Source organism: Ciona intestinalis, unplaced genomic scaffold (genome assembly GCF_000224145.3).
Source record: "Ciona intestinalis unplaced genomic scaffold, KH HT000075.2, whole genome shotgun sequence".
NCBI classification, from domain to species: Eukaryota; Metazoa; Chordata; class Ascidiacea; order Phlebobranchia; family Cionidae; genus Ciona; species Ciona intestinalis.
In genome coordinates, this window is record NW_004190397.2 from 526076 (window position 1) to 538437 (window position 12362).

The 12362-nt window shown below is 31.1% G+C and overlaps 1 protein-coding gene and 1 long non-coding RNA gene across 5 annotated transcripts in view; one reads left to right on the plus strand and one right to left on the minus strand.

Annotated features, from left to right (window-relative positions):
• LOC100177350 (FSD1-like protein) overlaps window positions 1–10417 on the plus strand; it is a 17454-nt gene extending 7037 nt beyond the window's left edge. For 3 of the 4 annotated variants that reach the window (XM_026838347.1, XM_026838348.1, XM_026838346.1), the window contains 12 exons: window positions 276–339; window positions 1273–1500; window positions 1776–1877; window positions 2322–2344; window positions 4979–5100; window positions 5352–5597; window positions 6128–6319; window positions 6669–6779; window positions 7537–7697; window positions 8066–8159; window positions 8976–9106; window positions 9681–10417. In XM_026838347.1, coding sequence (XP_026694148.1) covers window positions 325–339; window positions 1273–1500; window positions 1776–1877; window positions 2322–2344; window positions 4979–5100; window positions 5352–5597; window positions 6128–6319; window positions 6669–6779; window positions 7537–7697; window positions 8066–8159; window positions 8976–9106; window positions 9681–9776 — 1521 coding nt within the window. In that variant the 5' untranslated portion in view covers window positions 276–324 and the 3' untranslated portion in view covers window positions 9777–10417. The remainder of the gene's footprint in view (window positions 1–275; window positions 340–1272; window positions 1501–1775; window positions 1878–2321; window positions 2345–4978; window positions 5101–5351; window positions 5598–6127; window positions 6320–6668; window positions 6780–7536; window positions 7698–8065; window positions 8160–8975; window positions 9107–9680) is intronic. The other variant, XM_018815445.2, reaches the window with a different exon arrangement.
• LOC113475006 lies at window positions 9587–10499 on the minus strand. The gene is made up of 2 exons (XR_003396744.1): window positions 10410–10499; window positions 9587–9772 (listed from the first exon to the last, which is right to left on the minus strand). It is a non-coding gene; the product is annotated as an uncharacterized LOC113475006 (long non-coding RNA).
• Window positions 10500–12362: the final 1863 nt, after the last annotated feature.

The window sequence follows — 12362 nt, forward strand, 5'->3', positions numbered from 1 at the left end:
GATCACGAACCTCGGGGATCTGGCTCCGCGGAAAGGGGCACCTCGGAACCCCGCGGAAAGCTCGGGAAGCCCGGCAGCCGTAATAGCGAGAGAAAACATAAGAAAAAAGCAGCTAGTCCATTGACCTTGGACGTTTGTCGTTTAGATCCTGCCTTTTTTTGTTTAGAATACACTCAATAGGAGTTTGCACGGCAAACATAAATCGTAATTTGAAACGCTATTTTGCGTGCAATTGATAATAAGGTTGACAGTTTCTTAATAAACACTTTTTCCAGACTTTTTATTATTGACTTATTTAGCGCTTGCCGTCGCAACGAAAACGACATGGATAAGCAAAAGGTATGTAACTATAAAGTCTGTTTCCTAACTCAATGATATACCAATGTTTACACCCAAATGAGTTATAAACATAGTATTTAATTATATATTTGTGTATTTTATTTCAAATTCATAATAAATTGCCCTGCTTAGAGTTGTGTATGTTACAGTTTAACTTTTTCTTTTATTTTAAAAGTTTTGACAGTAAAATTCAAATAGGCACGTAAACAGAACACCTGTGTAATAAGGACTGTCATTGCCCTGTAATGCAAGATAAATAAGTTTCATTCTTTTAATCAACCACAAAGTGACATATGGGGTAACTCGTAAGCGAGCACGAGGTATATGAAACAGAACACCCGTGTTATAACTGTCATTGTCCCACCACACAAGGATAAATAAGTTAGAAAAAAGTTACATTCATTCAATCACCCACAAAGTTATATATGTGGTAACTCGTAAGCGAGCACGAGGTCTATAAAACAGAACAGCTATGTTATAACAATTGTCATTGCCCCATTTCCCAAGCATACGCATATAACATTTGTCATATTTATATCATTCACGCATTCATTCATTCAACACAAGATTTCAGGACAAATTATTTTCTGCAATATTTTAGGAGAGTATGAATAAAACAAATACATCTATATATATATTTTTATATATGTTTAAATAAATGTTATTATTTAATTTTCCTGTTGTATCGTCTGTAGGGTGTAACGGTCACGCCTTTTATCCAAAACATTATTTCTTTCTCTTCTATCAATAAGCGTGTTTTAACAATTGTTGTTTTACCGTTACTACCCATCTTTTCGCTTTTGTCAACTCTCTTGATCTTCGTTATCGTGAACGAAGAGACAAAAGAAATTTTATTCATTTATTCATTCATATATATATATATGTCATACATTAAAGTAAAATTTATTCTTTAATTGTAACACAATATTTTAGGAGGCCTTGGGGCGCATTGTTGACTCTTTACGTACTAAATATGTTGAAGCAACAGCTTTCGAATCTGATCTACAATCTGATCTCCGTCTTTTAAGCGAAGCATTTCATTCGAGTCTTGACGACTTAAATTCTGAGTTCGAAAAACTTGAATCTGCTTTAGAGTTGAGAAAAAAAGAAATGCTTGCGAGCGTAGAGGAAGAAATGAATATGAAGACCAGTTTAATTAAGGTTTATATATATATATAAATATATTTGTATATTAGCAATATAATAAAGGAAAAATTACCCTAAAAATGATCACCCACAAAGTTACATACATGGTAACTCGTAAACCGGCACAAGGTGTATGAAACAGAGCACCCGAGACTGTCATTTTCTGGCCATGCAAAGATAAAGCAAGTTACATTCATTTATTCTTATAGTGGTGTAGGGTAATGTGGCATATGCAAAATTGCAAACCCCCTAATTACGCCACTAATCTTTTATTTAAAATTTGATTACAGAATCAGTTGAAAAATTACCAAGACTCTAGAACAGATGCTGACGAGCTTATTTTAATATCTAAAGAAGCAATGGATATTACAAATAACACTCAATTTAACCAAGTAGGTTTTTACCTAAATTTATATATATTCATTAAATTCCCATTAAAATTGGGTTATATTTTTCTAAACTTTACAAAGTTTTTTTTTTATTTTTGTTTTTTTTATTAAATTAAATTGGTTTGCATTTTTATTTAATATTACAAAGTTTTTTTAAAAACTTTTTATTAGTTTCTATTCTATTCTATTTGGGTAAGATTTTGAAGCTGGCACGCCATAGGACCTGATACTTAGGAAGAGAAAATATAGTAAAAAGGTGTCCCACCTTGCCCCCACCCTACTATACTCAAAACTTACTGCTTTTTCTAATAGTGTAGAAACTGTATGAATATGCATTTGCAGTACGTTTTTAATTGTTGTATTATTTCTGTATAGATATGTCTAATACTTAAGCTTTTTTTTCCGTTTTTTTTTTATTATTTTTTGCTGACAAACTCATTTTTTTAGGTTGCGTTGTCAATTAAAGAAAGGCAAGTTATAATACGCTTGTATGTGTAGTGTATTATCATGTACAAATATATGTTGTACAGCTGTAATTAGTGGTGTAGCTTTGTCAGTGCTCCATGATTTAAGTGTATATGTTTGTACTGCAGTAGAAAAGTTGGACATCATAGGCGCCTAACATGGGTATGCAAGGTATGCGTTTGCACCCCTAAAAATAAACATTTATCAGTGTCCATGATTTATGTATATATGTGTCTACTGTACTGTAATAGAATAGTGGGACATCATAGGCGCCTAACATGGGTATGCAAGGTATGCGTATGCACCCCTAAAAATAAAATTTTATTAGCGTCCATGATTTATGTATATATGTGCCTACTGTACTGTAATAGGAAAGTGAGACATTATGGGCGCCTAACATGGGTATGCAAGGTATGCGTATACACCCCTAAAAATAAATCAAAGCACCCATGAGTACCTAGTATAAATGCATAAGCAATTTAATATCCTATCTTTACAAATATGACTTTAAATAAACACCATACAGTGGTGATAGTGCAACGATCAGTCTATTTCCCCCCAAAAAGTTAATAATGTGACAAAAAAAAGTTCATGCTTTGTTTCGTGGCATAAATCTTTATCTTTTAAAACTTATGAGTACTTTGATTTTAAAAAGTTGGGCCGTGTGTTGGAAATGTAGGACATTCATTCCTATAAAACAAATTTGGTTTCATTGATAACTAATTAGAGCAATGCAGAAAACTCTACAGTAGGCATATCAACGTAGGCATATCAACGTAGACGGAGGTGACACCTTTAGCACATAATATCCAAATATCTTGATCGTATTTTAACCAATTAACAATGGTCTATGAAATTTATTAGGATGCGATTTTATAATTCTTTAAAAGTTCTTTATTTACTGCCAAATGGGACAAGAAAATAGAGTTAAAGGTGTCCCATCTTCCCCCACCCTACTACATAAACTTTACCTTAAATTTGTAAAATTTTTGGGTCCAAATCCATTTATACCTCTATTTATATATAATAAGCTATGGTGGATAATCTAGTATTATTTTGTTTATTCTTAATCTATGCTGATCCCAATATGATGTATTACATTTGCTTAACCTAATTAAACTGCAATGAACGAATTAAATTTAATTTGTCTCCTCAGTCATGATAACGAAAAATGAGAAAGTTCCCAAAAGGTGAAAAGACGGGTAGTAACGGTAAAACAACAGTTGTTAAAACACGCTTATTGATAAAAAGAAAAAAATAATGTTTTGGATAAAATGCGTGACCGTTACACCCTACAGACAATACAATGTAAATTAAATAAATACCAGTTAATTAAACAATATTAAAGAGATATGTAGTGTTCTCTTTTAAATTAGTAATAAAAAAATTCTGGTTTAAAAATTGCAACTTAAATAACATTAGTCTATAACCTGCCATGATAAAAAAATGAAAAAAAAAATTTACAAAAGCCTTTTTTTAGAAAACTAGTCACTTAAATTAGATAAATTTCAAAAACACAAGTTTTATGATTAAATATCTCATAAAAAGGTGTTTTTAGGTTAAGCTAAAATTTGCAAGTTATGTATACACTAGTATTCTATCATAAAGTATTCAATTCAAGTACGCATATATATATTTGTTCTTTTATTAAACATATAGCCATTGGAGAATATTTTAACTTTTACACTGTAGTCTGTAGCTAAGCGTTATAAATAATGCAGTGCAAATACCGCAGTTGTAACATTATGACATCATAATAAAACTCACTGTAGAGTTGAAATCTCGTTAAAATTTTTTACAAATTTTATTGTTTTAGTTTATATGTATGAATGTAACTCATTTATCCTCGTGTGACCAGAAAACGACACTTGTTATAACATGGTGTTCTGATTCATACACCTCATGCCAGATTACGAGTTACCATGTATGTTACTTTGTTGGTGATTATTTTTTAGGATTTTTTGTATGTAGCATTACAGGATAGTTGTAGTTTATTTAAAACTTTATTGGTGTTTTTAGTAAAAGTTGAATGTGAATGAATGTAACTTACTTCATCCTCGCGTGGCCCGAAAAGGACAGTCATTATAACACGAGTGTTCTGTTTCATACACCTCGTGCAAGCTTACGAGTTACCAAGTATGTTACTTCGTAGGTACTTTTTGGGGGACTTTTTCATTTTTTTATGTATGACTGATAATTTGAACAACCCATTAGTGACCACTGGAATAGAGCTATTATTTGGTCATTAATTAATGCTATAATACTTAATATAAAAAATGCTCCATTTTGTGGCAGTTTAAGTAGAAACTTTATATTAGACTTTCGTTTAGGCTGTAAAAGTTGTGTTGTAATTTAAAGTCAATTTTGCCAGTAATTGGATAATATATATTGATTTGCTCTTGCTATTTTGTACTTGTATTTAAATATTCAAGTACTTAAACCATATACTAGCCCTAGCCGCAATATTCTTTTAAGCAGCATGCATTTTTCTGCATTTTAATGCTTCATTTTCGTAAAAAAAAAAAAATTAAAAAACTATTTAATTTCAAAAACATTTTTAAATTTTTGTAATTTTTGATTTGTCATCATTTCTTTGCTGATTAAACATTTTAAAGCTGACTCATCTTTGTTTTTTGCAGAGTCACAATGTCACCAATATTTCGTCTTTCCTCTGTGGCAAGTGTGACAGATATTTCTTGTCACTTGGTGGCTGATTTTACAAGAGAGCAAACGATTCTAAACAAGCTAACTTTTTTGCCAGGTAAAATATACAGTAGGAACTGACTTGAACAAAAAAGCGTAATTTGTTCATAAAAAAGCCTATTTATAGTCTAAAAATTGACTTAAACAACAAAACAAAACATAACTTTTTAATGCTTTTTATACATGTACAAAATAAAGCCTGTTAAAATAAAATTAAATTTGTATTTTTCAACTTGTGCTTGACAATTTGGAATATCAAACACGTCCGAAATACTCTGAGAGCTTTTTAGTAACACCATTTTTTTCTAGTTCCACAGACCCCTATCATACTAGAGGAATTATGTACCGCAAGTGACAACACCATAACTTGCCAGTGGAATTTACCAACTCCCGACACTGAGGAAAATAGCGCTGTCGAAAACGAAGACATTATATTACCTTCTACCATTGAATCTTACGTTTTTCAGTTCCGACAAGTAAAAGCTGACCAGGGAAATCAAGACGTCCCATGGAAAACTGAGGAAAATATTAAAACAATGGAATATGTCATTAAAGGTATATATAGACAACTCATTATTGACTACTGGGTTGCAGCAATTGCCGTTAAATGTCTTGTCCAAAAGGCATACGCGGTCATAATAGAATCAGTATCGAGTATTAAATTTAATAAAGTTACAAATTCGTTGTCGATAAAGTGGTTAGCGCGCCTGCCTGTAACAAAGAGGTAATGGGTTCAAGCCTTGTTGCTGCTACCATTGTGGGCGTATGTGTCCTTGGGCAAGACACTTAACGGAAATTGCTTCAACCTAGTGGTCCAACCACTGTACCACAGTGCTAGGCAAAATAAAGGTAAATTTGCCATTTTTAACAACCATATTACATTTCATCAAAAAATGCTTTCAATTTTAAATTTATTTTAATCCTGGTTTATAATTTTTGAATGTTTTTTGTTTACTACCAAATGGGATGGGAAAATGAAATTAAAATGTCTCTTCTTTTTTCCCCACCCTACTATACATAATATTTTATATATATCATTCTTTTTCAAACTAATTTTATTTTTAAGTTTTAAATTTGAATTCCAGGCTTGGTTTTTGACAAACCATTTATTCAAATTCGTGTTCAATCTTGGAATAAAGCTGTAGGCGGTGAATTCAGTCGAGTTGCAACAATCGCAACACCTGCCTATAGTTTCAACCTTGATGCTGACGCCTGTCACGGGAATTTAAAGGTTACAACTCCTATCACAGTGGAATGGGACCCAACAGCCATGAAAGGTAGAGAAGATGGGTTATTTTAAAATAATCCAAAAAAAAATCAATTAAAATGTCAAAAAAATGAAAATGTCAAAACAATCAAAATGGGTCAAAAAAAATCAAAATTTGAAAAATAATAAAATTTGAAAAAAATGGTAAAGCAAACGCGTCAGAAATAATCTGATAGCTTGACTAAGTAAAGCAACTCGAAAAAACTACTGTATTTTACTTTAGGGAAGCTTTGTAGCAGCCTTAGATTTTTTGAATTTTACTATTTTATATATAAACTAAAAAACTAGTTTCCTTTGTTTTGACTTAACATCATGGAATTTCGAAATATATATATATTTATATTATTTCTATTTTTTAGCACCAGAAGGGCGAGCACGAAGTGCAGGAAAAACACAAACATCAAATAAAACATCGTCGCCAAAAAAAACAAAGAAAGACAGATTTATTGGAGAATCGTACACTGTACTTGGTAATTTAAAACTTTTCGACTATTTCTTTAATTTAATGAATGAATGTAACTTTCCAATGGTAGTCTTGAACATTTAACTTTAGGTTAGAGGCAGGCACAATACAAATAAAGGGTAATTTTTTTCGAACTTTTTCTTAAATTTAATTGAATGAGTGTAACTTGGCAATGGTAGCAGCAATGAGGCTTGAACCCGCAACCTCTTGGTAAGAGACCAGTGTGCTAGTCTCTGTGCTACGGAACTGGACGATTAGTAGTGCGCTTACAAAGTTTTGAGCTGTGCTTCTCAACCTACTGTCCGCATACCACTTGTGGTACATTAAGGTCTTCTAGGGGGTGCCCGAGTGACTTATTTAGGTTTACTGAAACAAATTAAACTTCATGCAAATTTACATGTTATCAGCATACGTAACTTTGTGGGTGATATCTTTTTTTGTCTTTTTTATTCTGACTTACGATTTTAACATTCTAATGGACCTAGCAACTTTGTGGGTGATACCTTTTATTTCTTTTTTCAATTCCAACTTACAATTTTAACATTCTAGAATCTAAACGGCCACTGGGTTGAAGCAATAGCCGTTAAGTCAAGTCTCTTACCCAACATCTCATATACCAACAATCGTTGCAGCATTAAGATTTGAACCCGTATCCTCTGGACAAAATACAAAAAAAAAATTTAAAAATTAAAAAAAAAAAAAAATTTAAAAATTATAAAAAAATAAAACTACTCTCTAAAGCAGCTAATTCTTTCTCTATAAAGGTGATTCCCCCATTTCCGATGACGAAATATATTATGAAGTTACTGCAGCCCCTGACTCTAAAACTTACAGTGTGGGCCTGACGTCTCGTTCTATCAGTCGTTACGATCAGATCGGACGGACCCCAAATTCTTGGTGTATTTTTGTCTCAAGCTGGATACAGGTATTTATAACACAAAAAATCTTCTTTTTTTTTATAGAAAATAAACTTTTTGATTATGTGGTAAAAAATATTTGTAAAAAAATTGTAATTTTTAATATGTTGAAAATGTTTTTTATAATCACAAACTGTTTTTTTTATATAATAATAAAATAATGTATTAACTTTATTTCCTCTGCGATTACGGTAGCGAAGATTTAGAAATATTTTAAAAGAAAAGACAGGTTATAGCGACAAAACGAAAGTTGTTGCAAAAATAATATATATATATACAAAAATATATATATATGTACAAAAAAAATGCGACATTTTTCTTTGAAAAAAAAATCAAAACATTTAAAAGTAATTATTAATTTTACCATATTTTTTAGAACACATTCGTTGCGAAACATAATAACAAAATGAAAAACTTAGAAGCTACAAAAGTTCCAGCAAGAATTGGTGTTTATTACAATTCCCAACTAAGTAAGTATTTGTGTTTTGGCTTATATAGTAGGGTGAGGGAAGATGGGACACCTTTAGCACGTAATATCTAAATATCCTGATCGTGTTTTAAACATTTAACAATGGTCTATGAGAGTCGTGAGAATACGGTTTCATAATTCTTTGAGTGTTCTTTGTTTACTACTAAATGGGACGAGAAAATAGAGTGAAAAGGTGTCCCATCTACCCCCCCATTGAATGAATGTAACTTGGAAAACAGCAGTCGTTTTAACACAAATGTTCTATTATATACATCTGGTGCCAGTTTACGAGTTGTATGTAACTTTTGAGTGATTATTATTTTTTTTTTTTTCTTATGCATGGCTGATAATTTGGACAACCCATTAGTGACCACTGGGTTGGAGCAATTGCTGTTAAGTGGCTTGCTCAAGAACACATACGCCCACATTGATAGCAGAAAAGAGTGTTCCCTGATGAAGTCCTGGCATATAGCAGACAAAATGTTAAAAATACATTACGTTTTTATATACCAGATGAGGCACTAAAAAAGTATATTTAAAAAAACTACATTGATTTGAACAGATTACAAATATTTTTATAAACTTTTGAAAAAAAACGCCGCAATAAACTAAAAAATTATTTTTAGATTTTATTTAGAAAAACGTACATATATTTAAACAGATTCTATTCTATGTGGGTGAGGTCCCGCAGCGTGGCATACCATGGGTCTTAGGATTTAGGCCAGAGTTGGCCCATTACCCCTATTTAAACAGATACAAATATTTGTATAAACTTCAAAATAAACAGCCACAATGAACCAAAAAATCTGCTTTTTAGACTTTCTGTCATTTTATGATGTAGACACACGTTCATGCATTCATTCCTTCAAGCAAGTGAAAGCTCTAACACAAATGGTTCCTGGCTTTTCTGTATGGTGTGGCTCTATACAAATACATACTGGTATACAGGTATTGAACATTTTGGACCTACTTTTATTTTTTGTACTTTTTTACATCATTTTTTTATTTTCTTGTTATTTTTTTTTAAATTTTCTTGTACTTTATTTGTCTCTTTAGTTACTGTAGCAAAGATTTTAAAATCTTTTAAACGAAAATACAGGATATGGCGACAAAACAAAAGTTGTTGAAACACGCTTACAATTAAAAAATATTCACATTTAGTTGAAAGAAAATAATCCTTGACCCGCAGGATTCCACTGCAAACTCGAAAAAATATATAGTAGGGTGGGGTAAAATGGAACACCTTTTTATTCTATTTTTTCCGCCCCATTTGATAGTAAACAAGAAAAATTCAAAAAAAATATAAAACCGTACTTTAATGACTCCCATAGACCATTGTTAATTGTTTAAAACATTTAGGATATTCGGACATTATGTGCTAAAGGTTGTGTCTTCCCCCACCCTACTATATAAAAACAAGATTTTTTTAGTAAAAAAGAGATAGAAAGTTTTATAAATTCACCTCTAAACATTAAGTCTCAATTACTATTAATATATATTTAATATCAATGCCAAAACACAGGTGCCATCCTGGGTTCTAAAACAGCCTGCGTCACCCCAAACTAAAAGCATTGTAGCGTCTTCAGTAGCTTCATCTGAACAAGTCGAAACAACCTAAAAAAAATAAAAATAATAAGCATATTTACCGCTATGCATGTGTACAGTGTATTTATATATGATATATGGGTGAGGTCCTACAGCAAGCCACGCCAGGGACCTCAATTTAGGCCAGAGTTGTTTCATTATTGTGTAAAGTATATTTACTTTTGAAAACAATTATTATTTGTTATTTTTCTTAAGTTTTAGCATTTGTAAATCAAAACTGCTTTGACAATTACTGTTTAAAAATTGAAAAAATACAAAAGGGATAAAAAACCAATGATACAGGATAGTGTTTTGACATATTTATTTTTTGTTTTTATGTTGCTATTTTATTATCCAGTGTTTCAAAAGTATTGCCAACGTGATAATTTGGCGTTATGTAACATAAATTTGGTGTTAACTAGTATTATGCTGCAAAACGTTTATAGCTTTATATTTATAGCCGTTTTTTGTTGTTTTCTTAAGTATGTCTACAAAGTACTGAAACTTTTATTTTAAATGTAACAAAGAAAATCCTATATGATTATCAAAATTTGTTTTTTAAACAACATTTTACTTTTGTTTTGTTTTTGCTGGTGGTCTGATTATATGTGTAGCTGTTAAGTGTTGCAAATGTATTTCATGCTGGTAATCAAATATACAATCATACTTATATGACGGTTAAGTTGTGAATAAATGAATGTAACTTGCTTTAGCCTCCCATGGCCGGAAACAACTGTTGTAATGGAATGCGGTTGTTCCATTTCATACATCGCTGGCCAGCTTACAAGTTAACAATTAAATCATGAATGCTGCTTTGTGGGTGATTATTTTTCGGATAATTTGAACAACCTATTAGTGACCACTGAGTTGGAGCAATTGCTGTTAAAGTGTCTTGCCCAAGGACACATATGCCCACAGTGGTAGTTGTATTTAGTTGCAATTAAATGTAGATAAACAGAGTACTATGTCATTTAGGTAAGCTTATAAAACATGTTTTATTTATCTTTTTGAACAGTGCCTATCAAATTAATTATAACAATGAAGAGAAGGGAATTGCCAACAAAATAATAATAATAATAAATTTATTTTTCTCTACGAATCTGCTAGCGAAGATTTAAAAATATGAAAAGACAGGATAAAGCGACAAAACAACAGTTGTTAAAACACGCTTACAGCTAAAACATATTTCCATTTAATTGAAAAAAATTAAGTGTGGTTGCTACACCTAGATTCCTGGACAATTATTAGTGTAATTATGCTTCCTGTGCTACTTGGCTTATAGGGTAGGTGTTGAATAAATTGGCACATAGGTGTAACTGTTGTGACATCTGTGTTTATTCTGCTGGATAAGGAAACCAATTGGTTCATTGCCCCTCTGTTTGTTACACAGATATAACTGTTTTCCATAAGTTTCTCACATAGCTTTGTGTTTGAAATCTTTAATGTAATATTAAACAAATTGTGCAAAGTAAAACAAACACAGTGTAGCATTGTTCTCGTTAATGTGTTATACTGTTATGTTTATGATTTTTATTAATAAAACTCAAATGTGGGTTTCTCAAAACATAATAACTTGGGGAGTAATAAATTTCTCGGTAACAAACACAAAACGAAAGCAAACCATAACAATCGATAATTACAATTCTACTACCAATTAACTACCTTAAGCTGCAATATGATGTATAAATACAATTTTTACAATAATATTTCCCAAGAAATGTAGCCAAAACGGTTCAATTTTGCTGTATAATGTTCGAAACATTTTATCCTTACCCGGAAATGACATACGTTTTAGTGCGGGGATTATAAGATGCAGTTTGGGCGTTAAAATATGCGACAGGAACGCAGTAAGAATAAAGTGTCGCATATTTTAACGGGAATAACGAACTTGTCCATCAGTTGGATCTTGAATACAGACGAAAGTGAGCTTGTAGTTACACATGAATTTAAAACTTAAAATGCAGAAAAATAGAGTTACGAATGACAACAGAAAACTTAACAGTGCCAAAAATTACTTATAGCTACTTTATAAATGCTTGCAAAATTTCTTTTTAAAGTAAAATTAGTATTTTAATGACAAATAGCGTGGTACCAAATCGGCAATAGTAATATGTTTTGAATATTTTATAGTAATATTTCATTTGAAAAAAAACTTGACAAGGTTAAAAATGGCATGAAATAATTAAAACAAATATGGTACAGCCAAAAAACGTAGCATTATAAAAAATACGTTTCTACAAATGTCAAATTTTTAATGTCAAAATGTGCAAAAATATATTTTATAAATACACTAAGTTTTTTAATTTTATAGTCTACTGTGTACTTACATTCATTTAGGTCAGTGAGAATAAAGATTCATTTTATTCTGGCTAAGAAAATAATATTTTTTGACCTGTTTATTCTTTTACCCTGACATTTTTTACCTAAATCATTTTAACTTAAATCATATAATTTAGCAGTATAGTGTTGCTTTTTTTAGAAACACTGCATAAGACGGTATTTTTCTCCGTCATTTACATGTGATTGAATAATATATTTATTGGCTATTGCTTTAACCCAGTGGTCATTAATAGATTGTTCTCATTGTAGTTCATACAGAAAAAAAACACCTACAAGTTAC